This window comes from Dipodomys spectabilis, unplaced genomic scaffold, assembly GCF_019054845.1.
Source record: "Dipodomys spectabilis isolate Male_0828 unplaced genomic scaffold, ASM1905484v1 ptg000051l, whole genome shotgun sequence".
NCBI lineage: Eukaryota > Metazoa > Chordata > Mammalia > Rodentia > Heteromyidae > Dipodomys > Dipodomys spectabilis.
Window position 1 is genome coordinate 16,021,750 of NW_024870728.1, and position 17,449 is coordinate 16,039,198.

Genomic DNA, 17,449 nt, shown 5'->3' on the forward strand with positions numbered 1-17,449 from the left:
CCTAAGACCTCTTCTCCACTGATCATTGGTCATGGCAGCATATACCTTTGATCCTAGCTAGGTTGGAGGCTGAGATTTTAACTACATGTCAATGGAGAAGACTTGGTGTGATGGTGTCATATCAGCTATACAAGAAAACTAAACTAGACAGGACACAGTCCAGCAACATGCTCACAGGTAATGAGGTCCTATCTCCAAAATAAGCATCACAGAAAGGGATGGAAATGTGAAGCTGTGGGAATGCACCTGCTTAGCAAGCATGAAGTATTGAGTTCCATCCCCAGTACTGCATTCACCCCTCCCCCCACAATACCAGGGACTTGTAAATTCAAATTCAAATTTGATTGAAAAAGAAGATCAGAGGTTAACAGTAATATTAGAACAGTCCAAAATAAACACTATTGTACCAGATCATAAACAATGTTACAACAATGCATTAGAAAGGAAAACTTAACTACTGTCCAACAACCTGAGGTTGATATATGATGGGAATGGTATTTCAGATAAGTGAAGCTATTAAATGCTATTAAATAGCTATTTAATAAATGCTATTTAATATGCTATTAAAAATCTGTCTTCATAGAGTCATACACAATGACTCATTCCTGTAAACCAAACTAATCAGGTGAAGGTATTTAGGGCAACCTTGGGTCATGGATGGCCCACAAACATGTTAATCAGACCCCACCATGTTAATCAAAAGCCAGATATGTTGATATCTGTCTGTGGTCCTCAGTACACAGCAGGAAGCAGGTAGGAGGATCTCCATCTGAGGCAGTCACATGCAAAAGCACAAGATCCTACCCTAAAAACAAAAGCTGGTGACATGGCTAAGGTATAAGGCACTCAGTTCAAACTGAAAAATTACAATCTCACTAGAAATCAAATCGGTCTTTCACTAGATCATTCAATTATTGTTCCCAATGCTTGCTCCTTCTCTGTAAGATGGTAAAGCCTCCTACCAATTATCATAAGCCTTGCCCTAGATGCCTGTGGTCATAATGGTTTTGGCCTTGGCTTATAAATTGTCATGGCCAATGAAACATGAAGCAGACTTAGTACCTATGACATCTAGAAGAATCAAGTGTGGTGGCACAGTCTGATTTATTGTGTTCATTCTTCCTATACTGAACAGACTGCATGTCCCACAGGAGCAGGCCTGAGGATGCAAATTAGATAGATTGAAAATTAGGTCTGGGTCAAAATGAAGAAAGTGCTTCAGGTCTGAGCCACCCTCAAATTTTATTCATTACTGACTAGGAAAGCAATTTGGCACAATGTATGGAAATGAAATAAGGTTCATTTTAGGGCACATTAATTTCACACTAGGGTTCGTATACAGAGAAACCCCCACAGAAGCCCATTACAAGGGTCTGTGTGAGGACAGTAGCAGGCTTTGGGAGAACAGAGGTATTTGTGTATTACAAATGCCATAGATAAGTAGAATGATAAGATAAAGAAAATGTAGCCAAGAGATAGAAAAGATAAAAGCCAACTACTCTTTGTAGAAAGGGCAGTGGGACAGCAGAAGATGAAGGAAATTATGGGGGGCTCTGGGAATAAAGTAAATGTGAAACAAATAGAAACATAAAGCAGCAAAAGCACCCACTGTTAACCAATGAATTTGGATAAAGATAAATAGGTCTTGATGCAGTATGCTACAGGAACAAATCAAATATTATGCCAGGCATAGAGGATTCTCGAAAGAAAAGAATAGTCAAAAGCTCAGTACATCTGGGAAGGTGGCTCAGTGGTAGAGTGCTTGCCTTGCATGCATGAGGTCCTGGGTTCGATTCCTCAGCACCATATAAGCAGAAAAAAAAAGCCAGAAGTGGTGCTGTGGCTCAAGTGGTAGAGCACTAGCCTTGAGCTGAAGAGCTGAGGGACAGCGCCCAGGCCCAGAGTTCAGGCTCCATGACTGGACCACCTCTTCCCCCACCCCCCCAAAAAAAGCTCAGTACATTATTTGCACCAATTTCCCATTAGAAACAGATAGTGTACCCTAATAGGAAGGCCCATCTTTTCTCTCCACCTCCATATAGGGCTACATATTCTTCTTGACACATAGTACTAGAATGACACACACGGCAAGTACACATATAGTTTGTAACAGCCCCAATTCCTACCTGTAGATTCATATATTGACACTATATAGAGAAGCTGACCTATTTCTTTGTTTTCTGAACACAGAAATCAGTACACCAACTAGCCTATAAAAAAGCTGCACTAAATATCATTGTACTAACATAATTTCTACCATTAGGCTGACCAATTATGAGAGGGACTTTTACAATTCTGGGGAAGAAAGCATGATCCGAAGTGCGTAGGTACTGTTTCAAGGTGTTTAAACTCATTATTTCAAAACATTAATGGAGTGTGGATTTTCATAATAGATAGTTGCTTCTTCGCAGTATTTTTATCTGTTGATGACCTTTGAACTGTTTTTATTTATACTTCATATTACAAGTGAGAAAATACAATTATGAACTCTATCAGATTCAGTAAATCATATTTGAATATTGTTTGAAATTCAATTTTAGATAAATGTAACTACAGTTTATCTTAACTACCAACTGTGCAGATTCTATTTCTAAGGTTTGTATGCAATTTGTTCTGGGCTGATTTGTGTTGAGCTAACACTTCCCTTAAAGGATTATCCTATTAAAAAGTATCAGGTGAGCAGATTAAAGATGCTTATGTTCCATTTTGTATATACAGACTATTAAATGGAAGACAAATTTTTGGGCTAATAGACTTTGGACTGTGCAGAATGTGTACACTGTAAATTTTTACTATTACCTTTTAATCTGATAATGAGTGTGTGAGATTAGATAATAATAACATATTCCTCTTAGATTTCCAAACTGTTCCACCCTTTGGAAAAAATATACTTTATTTCTTTCTGTAATTACATTTTTGTTCATTACAATATTTGTAAAAATGTTACTTGCTTATATTTCAAAATGATCCATGATAGCACATACATGTAATTTTCATTGTATATGCAAACATACCAGCATAGCTTACTATATACATTCAGATAATTTATTTTTGAGATGATATTAATATACAAACAGTTATGTTACTCACTTATCCCAAATGCTACATATGTAAACATAGCTTTTTGAATGGTTTTACTTATGTGTGTTGAAAAATAATTTGGTCTTAGCATGCTAATTGTGAATATGCACGTAACTAGGATAAAGGCTTTTGAAATATGTTTGTTGTATAAACACCACATATGTTTTTTATTTCAAATTTACATTATGTAGGCTTGTTCTATTTGCTTATTATTTAAATACAATTGTGCACATAGCTCTATAAACTCCTTCCAAGGAATACTTTGTTTATGTAAGAAACAATTCCAAATACTTTTGATTATCTACACCTACAATGTTAGAATTATAGTTAACTGTAGTACAACTATATTAGAGAATGAAGCTGCAGTTATAACTTTGTTTAAAATGCTACAAGTCTATTTAAGTAGTTTATATCTTCCTGACTCAGTTTTGGTAAGTTAAATGCATCTATAAACATATCTTGATATTACAGTTTATTTAATATTGATTTTCAAAGTGCTCCATTAAGATACTCTGGATTTCAATGATCAAATATTTCTTTTCTCTCTTTTCCTCTCTAACTGGGTATTTTTTATCTCATATATTTTTTTTATCTCGTCTGGGTATTGTTCTTCCTTCTTTTTGGATTATCAATCTTATTTATCTTTTCAAGGTACCATCTTTTTGTTTCATTCTTTGTATAGTTCATTTTTGTCTCTATCTTGCTCAATTTTTCCAATTCATCTTTACAATTTCTTCCCATCTGCTAGTATGGAGTTTTGCCAGTCCTTATTTTCTAGGAGATTTTGGTATATCTTCAGACTATCTATCTGAAACCAATCTTTCTTTCCTTTCTTTTTTTCTTCCTTCCTTCCTTCCTTCCTTTCTTCCTCCTTTCTTTCCTTTCTTTCTTTCCTTTCTTTCTTTCTTTTCTTTCTTTCTTTCTTTCTTTCTTTCTTTCTTTCTTTCTTTCTTTCTTTCTTTCTTTCTTTCTTTCTTTCTTTCTTTCTTTCCTTCTTTCTCTCTCTCTCTCTCTCTCTCTCTCTCTCTCTCTCTCCTTTCTTTCTTTTTTTCTCATAAGGGTGCTCATAGCTACAAATTTCCTTCATATTTCCTTTGCTATATTCAAAATTCTGATAGAATATGTTTTAATTTTCATTATATTCATCCTGATTTCTCTTATTTCATGCAGCCATGTATTGTTTAGTTTCTATACTTTGAAATGTTTGTAGTTTCCTTGGCTGTTAAGGATTGTTTTTTTGGGGGGTGGTTGAGACTAGGACTTGAACTTGGTACCTGCAGTTTTCACTTGTTGGCTAGCTCTCTACCAACTGACGCCCACCCCCAAGCCTTTCTACTGAGTTTTACTATCCCAAATTTTATCATTCGTAGAAGCTAGACCCCATATATATATATATATATATATATATATGCATATATATATGTGCATATATATATGCACACAAATATACTCACATACAAATATATAGGCAATAATTTTAACTGTAGTACTGTTTGAGGATTCAAGGGGAAGGGAGACAGTAAAATAGAATGAAGAAGGGTAAATAATATTGAAATGCAAAGAATTTATGCATGAAGATAACAAATAATTAATGTGATGAACAATAGAAGAATGGCAGAATGAAAAAAGAGAAAAATAGAGCGGAGTGACCAATTAATATATAATATATGCATTGGGGAAACCTTATGTGCAGATAATATATACAAAACAATGAGTGACAGGTAAAGCCGGTCCTCCTGGGGTAGGAACCGATGCAGGGAAGAACGGAGAGGGTAACTGACAACAAATATGATTGAAGTTCTTAATATGCATGTGAGGAAACAGGACAAAGAAAACGGTTTACATTGCCTTAAGAAGGGGGAGTGGAGGGGAAGGAGGGGACTGCACTCATTCAAGTAATATATGCTATAAAAGGCATAAAAATGCTACACCAAACTGAAAAATTAACTTGTGTGTCTGTAACATTCATGCAACTGTAGCTTCAAAAGCTGACTGCATCTACATTATCAATACTGTAATTTGTAAGGTTAATAAGTTATTTGCTGCTTTGATTTAACTAGAGCAGTTCAGAATGTTATTATCTTATATTCTATAAAAAGACTCTAGTCTAGCCATTAATTTACTGTATTAAAATGTTGGGATTTATGCATCTTTTTGTCAAAATTCCTGTGGCTAAAGAGATTGAATGTAAGTTGATATTGGAAAATAACATTTATTCTTGCTGAGCGATACAGCTGCCATTTGAACTTGAGGCTTAATGCTTAAGAAATCTTTATTTTTTTGTACCAAATTTTATTCGTTTGAAATTAAGGAAAAGTAGGAGATCATATTTATATTTTTATATTTAATATTCTTGTTTCAAATAGGGCATCAGTTCATTTAAATTCTACTAATAACATTTTTGCCTCAGGATACCATGTCCTAATTACACTCAACACAGGGGAAATGAAATAAAAATTATTCACAGATTAGGCTGTAAACCAACTGATAAAGCCATTTAATCCAAGCTTACTATTTTACAGATGATAAAGCTAAGAGCAGGAGAATCTGGGTGTCCTGCTCATGTTCACATTACAAGTCACAGACGGACTATAATTTTATTTTGCAGAACTACACCTTACACTCAAGAACGTGCTTTCCTAATACACATGATGTAACCTCTAGATGTCTTTTTACAAATTCAGTCTAGACTTGTAAAAAAGGGGGACTTATGAGTATTGGAGGTCTTAAAGTGTTCTTTCTACAGCTACCATGAGAAGTGCAAGAGGAAGCTTTCATACGTGCCCGTGGCACAGTATACACCAATGCTATTATCTAAGGAGCCAGCCCTTCATACTTATAAAAGAACAAGACTTAGTGATGTGTAGATTTTATGTTTTGAGGCAGAAGTCAGTAACTTTTGTATATACTAAGCCATCACAAATTGTACATTTTATTGCAATTTCAGAATTTATGAACCATCATTATGATTATAATAGAAACATTTTCTAACTGAAATGGCACAGTCACAAACCAATCAGAATGGACATCAGACCTATCAAAAGAAACTCATGGCCATAATTCTTTCTACAACTATGAATATTACACCTGAATTAATATGTCTTTGATTAATATGTCTTTAATTAAAACTTGCAAAGTATTACCAACATTATTGTCATTCTATTCCCAATGCTTCTTTAGATATGTTGCCACTAGATGAAGAAATACTAAGACAAAAAATCACAGAGGAATAAAAGGCTCATTTTCCAGGTACAGTATAAAATTAGTTCCTCTGATACTCTATTTTTTTCTGTACAATGCTTGATTTACAGTAACAAAATGAAATTCAGGTTTTCATAGAATTTTTAAAAATGTGCAAATTTATTAATATAAATATATCATCAAAGCTCTCAAAACTATAAACTGGGGGAAATGAATCCTGATTTACATGTTGTGAAGAGAAATCCAAGTTCCTCAAGCATAGCCTGGCTCATGGGTGGTATGAGTAATTCACGTGTTTATACATAGGAGTACATAATCTGATTTCCTTCAGCTACTGTAGTTCCTTTCTCCCATATCTGAGGAGCCTGTATTTTACTTAAGAACAAAAGTATTTGCAAACACAATAGGACTATTCAAACAGGGAATTAAAAAAATAGAACTATAAAATAATTGAGCTGGGTTACCTTGTCATTTAAAAAATTATATTTCATCCTTTCTTGTTTTATCTTTTTTAAGAATGTGGTAGAATATGGGCCTCCTAAGTTGAATTCTTGAATTCTTCCTAACAAGTTGTAAGTAGAAGGGGCTTCTTCCTATGCTTTAGCGACAAAAGAAGTTGTCTTGTACTTTGTCTTCCTAATTTCAGTTAGCTTTATTTTTAACCATGTCTCAGTTAAATGAAAATACAAGTAAGGGTCTGGGTTCAATCCTGAGCAACACACAAGTGTGTGTGTGTGTGTGTGTGTGTGCACACACACACACACGCACATGTATTCCCTTATTATTTGAAACATATATTGAGTGACTATGTGTCAGGCATTATGTTGAGCATACAGTACTAAAGAACACTTGAATATGAAACACAGAAGGAAGGGCTCTTCAGGGGCTAGAAAGTTAAACTATGGCATGGATTTTCAGTTTTAGCTCCCAGTAGAAACAAACAGCATTTAAGATGCTCCTTGTTCTTAAGATATATCAAACCCTGACAGATAACACTAAGCGGATTCTCTTTTCTGCTTTTTTTCCCCACAGAAAAAGGAACTAATTGACATAGGATTCTGTGTCTCACTCAGCTATGAGTTAAACATCTCCAAGTGGTTGTAAGTAGGATTATTTCAATATTTATAGTTCATTAATCTTTTCTCCTAATAGATGTTATATAGTAATATAAAACCAAATACTATTACTATCCTGAAACTTAGAATAATATAAAATTTATGTCTCTGGTTTTAATCTGCTTCTAAAAAAATTCCAACTGCATGTTTATTAGCTGGATGACTCTGAGATTGGTAATATTATGTGATTCAGTTTCCTTATCAGTCAAAAGGAGATCGAAAAGATGTGCACAGTGGCCTGCAATCCTAGCCACTCAGGAGACTAAGGTCCAGATCATGGATGAAAGCCAGTAGGCTGAAAAGTCCATGGGGCTGTCTGCAAAATAGCCATCAAAAGCAAGATTAGAGATGTTCCTCCAATAGAGCTCCAGCAAATAGCTGCCTAATAAGAATTTTAGGCTTTGTGACTTATATAGTCTCTTGCAAACCCTCAACCTGGTTGTTTGTGGTGAGATGACTACATGTAAATGAACAAATACAGATAATATACAAACAAGTGGGCGAAGCTATGTTCAAACTTCATATATGGAAAATAGGCTGAATTGGTTGTGGTAGTTGGGTAATTTCTTTTTCCCCTTTTTCTCTTTTTTTATTGTCAAGGTGATGTACAGAGGGGTTACAGTTACAGAAGTGAGGTAGTAAGTACATTTCTTGTCAGGCTTGTTACCGCTTCCCTCATTTTTCTCCTACTTACCCCCCCCCCCCATACCCCCCACAAGTTGTACAGATCATTTCCAACATATTGGTTCTCCCTCCTCCCACTCTTGTCCTTGGTCTCACTATTCTGTTGTTCCCCTTCCCATCTCTAATTCAGATAAACGTGTATACAATACAGTAACAACAGGGGATATACCATAAGGGGCAGAACATACAAAAGAAACAAGAAATCGCATAGTACATTAAAAACAACAACAGAGAAAAGCCTCTTGTGTCCATGTTGGGTAATTTCCACTCCACCTATTGTCTTTTTGAATTTCAGAGGTTTTCAACTCTGCTTTGTGGTAGCTCTAAGTACTCCTAGGCCTATGTGAGGTCCTAGGATTTCTTTGCCCAGAATGTTTCATGCCCACCTTTCCCCTGCCTCAAGCTGTACCAGTCCTTTCTCAGCTGGCGACTGATTGATTTCCTGCAAATCTCTAGGGTGCTTTCTGGCTTGCTCCCATCCTTCCTGGGCTCCACATTGCAGACTTGAAACTGCTCCTTTGAACTCCGGACTACCATGCTACTCCCGCTGACTTGATACCTAGAAACTTTTCTTCAGACAGTAATCTGGGGTGGCGATACCCTTCATCGTATCTACATCTCGTCTTTCAGGAATCACTGTGGTTTTAATGACCCAACATTCAGTGTCTAAAACCTGCTGTTTCATTAATATTTGCCTCTTTTTCTCTTGCCTATGTTTTTAGGTATGAAATCAATCCAGGTGGTCCCTGTGACCTGACCTTGGCTGGAGAAAATATCCTTATGGATTTTAAATCTATTTCCTATACAAGAAAATCTGGGCCCACACATGTTTAGAACACCCTCCGAAAATCACTTTACCCAAAAGAAGTAAAAGAGAAAATTCCAAGTTAGGGCTTCTAACTTCTGAATAAGTGCTTTCTCCACTACACTTCACTGTTTCTATCAGAGGGGACTAAAGACAAGGGACCTTTTAAATACAAAGCCATCTAGTGCAGCCTTTATTAACAGAGACTGATCAATTTAATTTGGACCAAGCATTTAGAGTTATCTCATTTTGTCTTGAAAAACTGGGGCAGAGAGAAGTCTGATACATTTCTTATTTTTTCAATCAAGACTTTTTTTTGGCCTTCTCATTTTAGCATATTTATTGCAATTCTGCCTGTGGAGAGTATTTGGGATTTCCTCCAAATGGTGGGAAACTTTGCCCATTTTGATGATGTGCTACTGATAAAGCTTTCTGCTGGAAAGTCCCCATCTGGCTCACACTTCTGCCTCTGCATTTTCAGTGATGTGACTCTTTTACAAATATCCTAGAATCCCCGTTTCCAAAGGAGGGAAACTACTGTTAAACTACATAAACACAGGGAAACGGGGGAGGTGGAAAATGGTATGTATAAATTCTCACCATTCATTTTTATTACTTTCATGATGAGATTTCATTTAACATTTTTCTGAAATAGTTACAAATTTTTGAATGGGAAAACATATGGCATTTTGAGTATGTCAAATGAGAGATGCTATTTTAGATGGTGAATCTTCACAAAAAAATATTGTTTTATAGTAACAGGAGGCTCTCTGTTTAATGAGAAAGGAACATTTATCCCTTCACAAATACAAGGTTATAAAGGAGGAGGCTGCAATGCTTGGTAAGAAATGTATGCATTTTCCTGCCCATGTAATTGTAACCCCTCTGTACAGTATGTTCTCAATTAAAATAAAATAAAAAAAAAAAGAAAAAAGAAAAAAGAAAAAAAGCGTACACAAAATGTTGATGGCAACCCCAGCTCCACAGAAACTGCATTGTTCTGAGGATCGTGCCAACTGGATACCCCATTTTTTTAGGTTAATCTATTGTCCTGTAATAAAGATTGTTAAGAAAATTAAAAAAAAAAAAAAAGAAATCGAAAGACTTGGAAAAAATTATATTAAGTGAAGTAAGCCAGGCCCAAAGAAACATAGGTCCCATGGTTTCCCTTATGTGCAATTACTAATATACGTCTAGGATAACGTTACCAGAAAAGTAGAAAAGGTCAAAAGCTATGCACATATGACCATATAAAATGGTGTTAAGCAAAATGGTCCCAAAGATTAGAGACACGAGAGGGTTTATCTTTGTTTCTGTCATTTTTAATGTACTTATACTGTGTGATTTTTTTGTTTCTTTTGTATGTTTTTGCCCATGGTATAACCCCTGTTTTTACTGCATTTTATTTTGGGGCCCTGCATCTTGTATATACATTTTTTTAGTTTGGGGAAGGAAAAGGAAATAACAAAATGCTGAAATAAGGTTACAGGTTGACCCACTGTAACAATGAGATATTCAAGACACTATGTTGAAAATGAACTTTACAACTTGGGAGGATGGGAGGAAGGAGTTGGGGAGGTGGAGAGGGAAAGAAAAAGGAGGGGTAACAATGTTCGATAGGAAATGTACTCATTACCTTACTCATGTAACTGTAACCCCTCTGTACAGTATCTTTACAATAAAAAATATATTAAAATATAAAAAAAAACAAATACAAGGTTATAAATATATAATAATGTATTCATCTGTAAACACAGATAATCTGTATTTGTCACAAGTAATGTATTTGCAAATAAAACTTTATGCAAATAATGCTATCACACATGTGATTCCTCTTTTAAATGTATAGCACCTACGGCAGCAAGGGAAGAGCAAATCCTACATGGTGATTTATATGTTTTCCAATCTTTTGACTATATATATAAATATACACACACCACAAATATCCTATTTATGTATTAATTCAATCAATCATTCAGGAAGTGGCGCTGTAGCTCAAGTGGTAGAGCACTCGCCTTGAGCTGAAGAGCTGAGGGACAGCGCCCAGGCCCAGAGTTCAAGCCCCACCACCGACAAAAAAAAAAAAAATGACCAATCAATCAATCATTCAATTACATTATGAAAAATAGTGTTGCCTGAGAATGAGGCTTTGGCCTCTGTATATGTTAGACCAGAGATCCACTGGCATTCTTCCTTATGGTGGTGCAAAGCCTTGAGCATTCTACTTGCACACAAGCAGGCTGACTTCCATTTTTCATTCCTAAAAGCAGTAAAAGGACCCCTGAGATCCCTTCACACTCTAGGATAAGCATAGTAGAGGACCATGATAAAAGTTCCTGATTGTACAATACCAGTATGTCTTTGAATCCATGTTAAACACTATAAGACTGTATATCCCAATATTTCTGGGAGAGCAGCTACTCTAGAGAGATTAAACAATTTTCCTGAACTTTAAATAGCACTGAAGATGTGGTTAAACCTAATGGTCTTAATTACAGTAGGCATTTGTTTCCTAAACTTCTGGTTTCCCCTCCAAAAAATTTATCAAAGCTCTATCTAAAAGATGCTATGTGATTAGGCATCTCAATTTTAAAACACAAAGTACCACTACTTAAGACATATGTACAGTGATAAATCTCAAATCAAAATATTTGCTTGTGAGCTTAATAATAATAAGGAAATCTGATGTATTTGCAATTAAAGGTGTGAACATTTCATGTTTTTAATCATCTCCACTTCAGCTTTATGTCTATATTGTGTCAGATTTGCAGCAACAAGAAATCCCCTATTTATAAAAAAATAAGTATCATATATTATACTATATTTTATATGTTATATACAGATGTTTCTAGATATAATTTTTCTCTTGAAGATTACCTCATAATTTCAAGATATTCTTAATTAAATGGTATGGAAATAGGAAATGTTTGTTTCTATGAGGATCATTGAGAATATCTAACAACCAGTATACTTTTTGTAAGAAATACACCAGGCAGAATGCTATCTGTATCATCACGTGAATTATAGAATACTCTGATGTCATCACATGGATGTCTCCAATGACTTTCCTCAGGTTCAAACGCACAAGGGAAACAGCCTTGCTGCACCTTAGCACAGCTATAACAAATCATGTGTTAGTTGTACATCACTGCACAACTAGACTCCATCACAGTTTAATGTGAGGCCTTAATAAGTGTTCAGTACTAACCTATTGCTTTTGGAAATAATTGTATCATATAGGCATGCATTAGCTTACCACTGGGAATAAATATAAACCTCTTAAAATTAAGCTATATTTTGAATTTCCATAGGCTTCATGTTTTTCCTAGTCCAAATATTTTCATGAATTAAATCAGGTATATATTTCTCTTTTAAATACTATGCTCCTGAAAAGGATAATGATTAGAATAGATGTATATAATTATATCCTAATTTCAATTATGTTGTCCTCTATAATTTGCACTCTCATTCTCTCTCGAGATGAACATGATTTCTGGTACTTTCCAGTGTAACTTTCATATTTTTATCAGACCTTGTGCTTGTTTCCTCTAGGTTCTTCAACTTTAGATTGTAACTTTTTAAATTAAGAATAAGTGAGGACTTCTGCACAAAAACAAGTATTTCTCATTACTCAACAAGAAAAGTCTTTGGACAGTAATTTCTCAGACACAGGGGATTAAAATTAAATATCCTGTCATGCGCCCGTGGCTCACGCTTGTAATCCTAGCTACTAAGGAGGCTGAGATCTGAGGATCATGGTTCAAAGCCAGGCGGGGCAGGAAATTCCGTGAAAGCTTATCTCCAATAAACCACTCGAAAACCGGAAGTGGCGCTGTGGCTCAAGTGGTAGAGCGTTTGCCTTGAGCTGAAGAGCTGAGGGACAGTGCCCAGGCCCAGAGTTCAGGCCCCACGACCGACCCAAAAATAAATAAATAAATAAATATCGTGTGCTCCTTGGAGAAATGGACGAAAGATGCAAGGTCAGGCTGAGATTGCACTGCCTCAGGCTGATGGAGGCCTTCACTGGCTGCAGCTCACACTCTTAGTCTTGTGTGTTTACTATTGCTCCTCCTTTGCCTCATCACACTCTTCTTGATATTACTGAATTACCAGGAATACGACAGTCAGGGAGAGGAAAAATACCAAGGATTTTACAGCATATTGACTTGTATGAAAGAAGATAGACCCTGATAATTTATTTGAAACACATTTGTCTGACCGTACAATAACTTTCTGTTAATGACAAGGTCATTATAAAGTCAGTGGAAACATATTTATTAATAAGAGTAAGATATAACTATTTTATTAGTACAGCATTTGAAAATAAACCATATCTTTTATTAGCATAATGAATTGTCAAAAGTTTTACTATTATAAAGTTTAGAACTCAAAAACATGAATACGTACATGCTCGCTCAAAATAGTAAGGGATTTATAGTTGGGATATGTTTATGAAAATCAAGCTCGTGCTCCTTAAGAGCTATGTTCTCAAGGTAGATTTATATGTCAGAAATTAAATTGAAATATTAATATGCTTTCATAGCATAGAAAGAAATTGTTATAGCTGGGATCCTTTAGTATGCACAGCATTTTCATTTTGAACTCCGACAGATCACAAATGTCTTAATGTCAAGAATATTACTTAAAACATTTTACTGTTTATTTTTTAGTGTTTGGTAGTCCAGGCTAACTTTGAACTCACCATCCTCTGTTCTCCACTTACCAGATGCTGGTATTACAGGTGTGTACCATCATGCCTGGAAACTAAAACTATATTTCAAGTGGGCACTGTTTTTAAGGTGGCTCACATACTCCATTATAACAGGAACACAATTTAAAGTTTAAGAAGGCACATTTAACTATTCTCAAGATGACAGTGAGCCTTAAGAAACAAACAACAGTCATCTTATTTCTCAGTATATTTATGCTTTCTGTGTTACAGAATTCATATGGATTGTTTATAAAAGTATTATCTCTTCATGAAAAACGAAGTCAAGCTTTTCTCTTCACTACACCTTTGAACACAATGAAATCTCAAATACTTTGAAATTCTCACAACTTCCAAAAGTTCAAAATTGAATCATCCTAACTAAAGAAAGATATACTGTGCATTTTTTATTTAGCAAAGGCAAGCATCAAAGATGTAAACACAACTATATTTTTAATCTTCTAAATGGACAGTTGGAATCAATGTGGTTTTAACATCGATGGCTACACTAGTCATCACCAGGAAGGACAAAATACTTTTATCTGGTTTGTAATGTTTACATTATTCCAGAAAAATGCTAAACATGATCAAATAATATTAGAAGATTCAGAGTATGCAACTGTAACAATAACATGAACACATATTTCATAAAAATTGTATAGTCTAGGTGATATAGGGCAATTTATTAAATTCATGTGACTAAAATATTCCATTAAAATGTTACTGCCTCACCAACTTTTGTTCTTTCTTATTCTCTGTTACTATTGCTTTAAAAAAATGTCTATTTGCATTGTGATATAAGTAAATTCGAGCAATATGGTTATGGCACCACAGCAATGCTGTGTTATCTATGCTAACACACACATGTCATTAGTTCCTCCTTCAAAGAGATGACAAATGTAATTCTTTCATGATATAAATGTGATATATAACACAGATGAGATTGAACACATTGTAAGTAATGGGATATAAAAAAACAAATTTTTATAGGAATAAATACCATAAAAATCCTAAGGGAAGATAAAACAGTTCCAGAATGAATAACAGTCTTGTTATTTTGGTCCTAAGTTAAATAAAAGGATCCTACCTGTTGAATCAAAGTTCACCTCATTGCTGGGGCTGGGACCAATATCAATGGACACAATGGGTAAGAGCTTCCGAAAGTCCCATAGTTTTATAACCCCACAGGTGTCGCAGGATGCTATTATGTGACCCTATAAAATATAAAAATAGATGTTAAAAATGTGTATTCATCTATAGCACTATACCTCATAACCTACGGAGAAAATATCAGAGTGGAGTTATAAGGTTATAATTTTACAAGGTCAATATTGTAAGTTCACAAACATTAACCTAAGCTAAAAGGTATCATTATACCTTTGTCTTTAATAGCAAAACAAAATATATGGAATCTTGTACTAAATTTTAGTAAACAGTTATTCAGGAAAGCATTTAGAGTATTTTATTGTCTGGGCATACATTTTTTACATCGTGCAAATGATATATGTGACAGTAAGAGAAAGATTTGTCATGGTGAAGAAAATGACAGAGGCCAGGTATAGTTCTCTGCAATGAAATGGCACCTATTGTGGTCTTAGACATATCTCCCAGTGGACATGTTTGGGTCTGTTTTGGTAGCATGGTAGAACAAGAAAGAAGAGATCAGATATAGCAGAGTAGATGGGTTCAGGTGTAACGGACAGGGAAGGGTATTTTCCCAGTCTAGTTGCTGTAACTCAGCCTCAGCATTTTTGAGCTCAAGGGCTGTCTACATTTCCACTTAAGAGAGGCTTATTGAATGTTTGCTTTTTGTCAGGAGCTGAGGATATGCTGATGAGCAAAAGAGGGCTTATGTTCACTGGCCACTCTTACATTTCCACACTTTCTCATCATCTCATCATTTTAATTTATTTGCCAGATGTAATAAGTATCCACAACATGAGTGTCATTGCGAATGTTGGTGATAGATCAATATGCTGCTTTCAAGTTGACATAGAGTTCCCTTTTCAGCTCCAGTGTAGTTAAGCAAATGTCAAAACCAACTTTTCTTCTAGTTTCTTTCTATGTTTTCAGGTGTAAAACTTATTAACATTAACATCATATAATGCTTCATCATTATTACTTTAGGCTAGCTTAATTTATCTCTCATTTCTATCATGACTACCATGGTTTCTGCATAAAACACACATCCTGTGTTCCAGTTCAAGTAGACACTTTGTTTTTCCTAAACATACCAGCAATAGAATGGAGACCATTAGTGTTAAGATTCTGTAACTGCTCTCACTAGCAAAAGAATACAAAAACCTTGTCCTCAATCAAGTAAATGAGATGCTTCATCTTTTTTATGACTTGAAAGGAACATAGAGAACTTGGAATGGTCTCAAATATGTAAACATGTATTTTAAGAATGGGGAGAAATCAGTGAATTTCATCTCAGAAAATGAAAGAGCAGTTTTCAGTATTAGCAGGGAATATTAATGTTATAAATTACGGAAAAAACCCTTTTCCAAATATAGAGGATTTTAATCATCTTCACAAGTCACAAAATGGAACCTTTGTTCAATTATGAGAACAGAGCAGATCAGTTCTCGTCAGAATTCAATTTGTGCATACAACTCTTGCTGAAGGCAAGTTATTGACTCGATGCACTTTTGTCTGGAGTCTGAAGGAAAGACGATTTTCAGGCAAGCATAATTCATCCAACTAAATATTAAACATGGAAGAAATGAAGTAGAAAGGTGTAATTTCACCATTTTTGCTGGGGGAATGTAATATTAAAATAGTTAACATTTTAACACTTAATACTTGAAACTTCCATTGCTGTCAAATTATAAATGTTGTCAATATTAAAATGAATCAGTTTATTAAACGATTTTCATTAATCAGGTATTGTGCTAAATATTTCATTAATAAAAGAATATATAATGACTTATAAATTTTTGCACTAATCTCATTTAGCCAGAATTTTTCATTGCCTTAGAAATTTAGAAGCCATGTATTATTAAAAGTATTCATTATGGTAAAACTGAATAGATAATGGGTAATATAGAAAAATATATTTTTGATAATTGAAATCAAAGAATGATTTAGTTATACTAAGCAGGTTGAGCAGATGTGGAGTCTATGATAATGTTTAAGCATAATAGAGCTCAAGAAATAATTGTTATCCTGGTAGATAATGGTTTCTTGGAACTCATCTAAGAGTTTTGTTTTAGCTCAATCTTTCCATAGCAGTCTTGAGGTAAACATAAATAGTAATTCTTACCCTGATAGTTCTGCATCATTTACTAAAATGAAATGATAAAAAGGATAGGACTAAACATTGAAATTCTGAAGCCAATAACAGGAACATCCACAGACCCTATATCCTAATTCTTCTATCTTGGGCAAACCAGAGGAACATCCATCTACTTCCTTCCATAAAAAGGGAAAAATAGGAAAAAAAACTGACTGTAATGAGAACTCTGAGAGATGAAGAGACATAATAATACTGAATAAAGTATTGAAAGCAACTGGATAGAGAGCTCTCAAATAAATTTACATTGGTCTATATTTAGGTGGTGGTGGTGGTGGTGGTGGTGATGGTGATGGTGTGTGTGTGTGTGTGTGTAGCTGCTAGCTCTGGGGCTTAAACTCAGAGCCTCAGCTTTTGGGCTTAAGGCTTGTGCTCTTACCATTTGAGTCATAGCTGCTTTTTCAAATTTTTGGTAGTTAATTGGAGATGAGAGTTTTACAGACTTTCCTGCTCAAGCTGCCTTTGTACCACAATCCTCAGATCGGAGCCTCTTGAGATGTTAGGGTTTCAGCAATGAGCCACCAGTGCCTGGCTATTTTTAGTTTTTCATGAATTTATTG

At 34.9% G+C, this 17,449-nt stretch overlaps 1 protein-coding gene across 2 annotated transcripts in view; it reads right to left on the bottom strand.

Annotated features, from left to right (window-relative positions):
- Positions 1 to 17,449, bottom strand: part of Spag16 (sperm associated antigen 16) — a 775,603-nt gene that overhangs the window by 212,042 nt on the left and 546,112 nt on the right. For both annotated transcript variants that reach the window (XM_042679127.1, XM_042679126.1), the window contains one exon: positions 14,682 to 14,808. In XM_042679127.1, the coding sequence (XP_042535061.1) occupies positions 14,682 to 14,808 (127 nt within the window). The remainder of the gene's footprint in view (positions 1 to 14,681; positions 14,809 to 17,449) is intronic.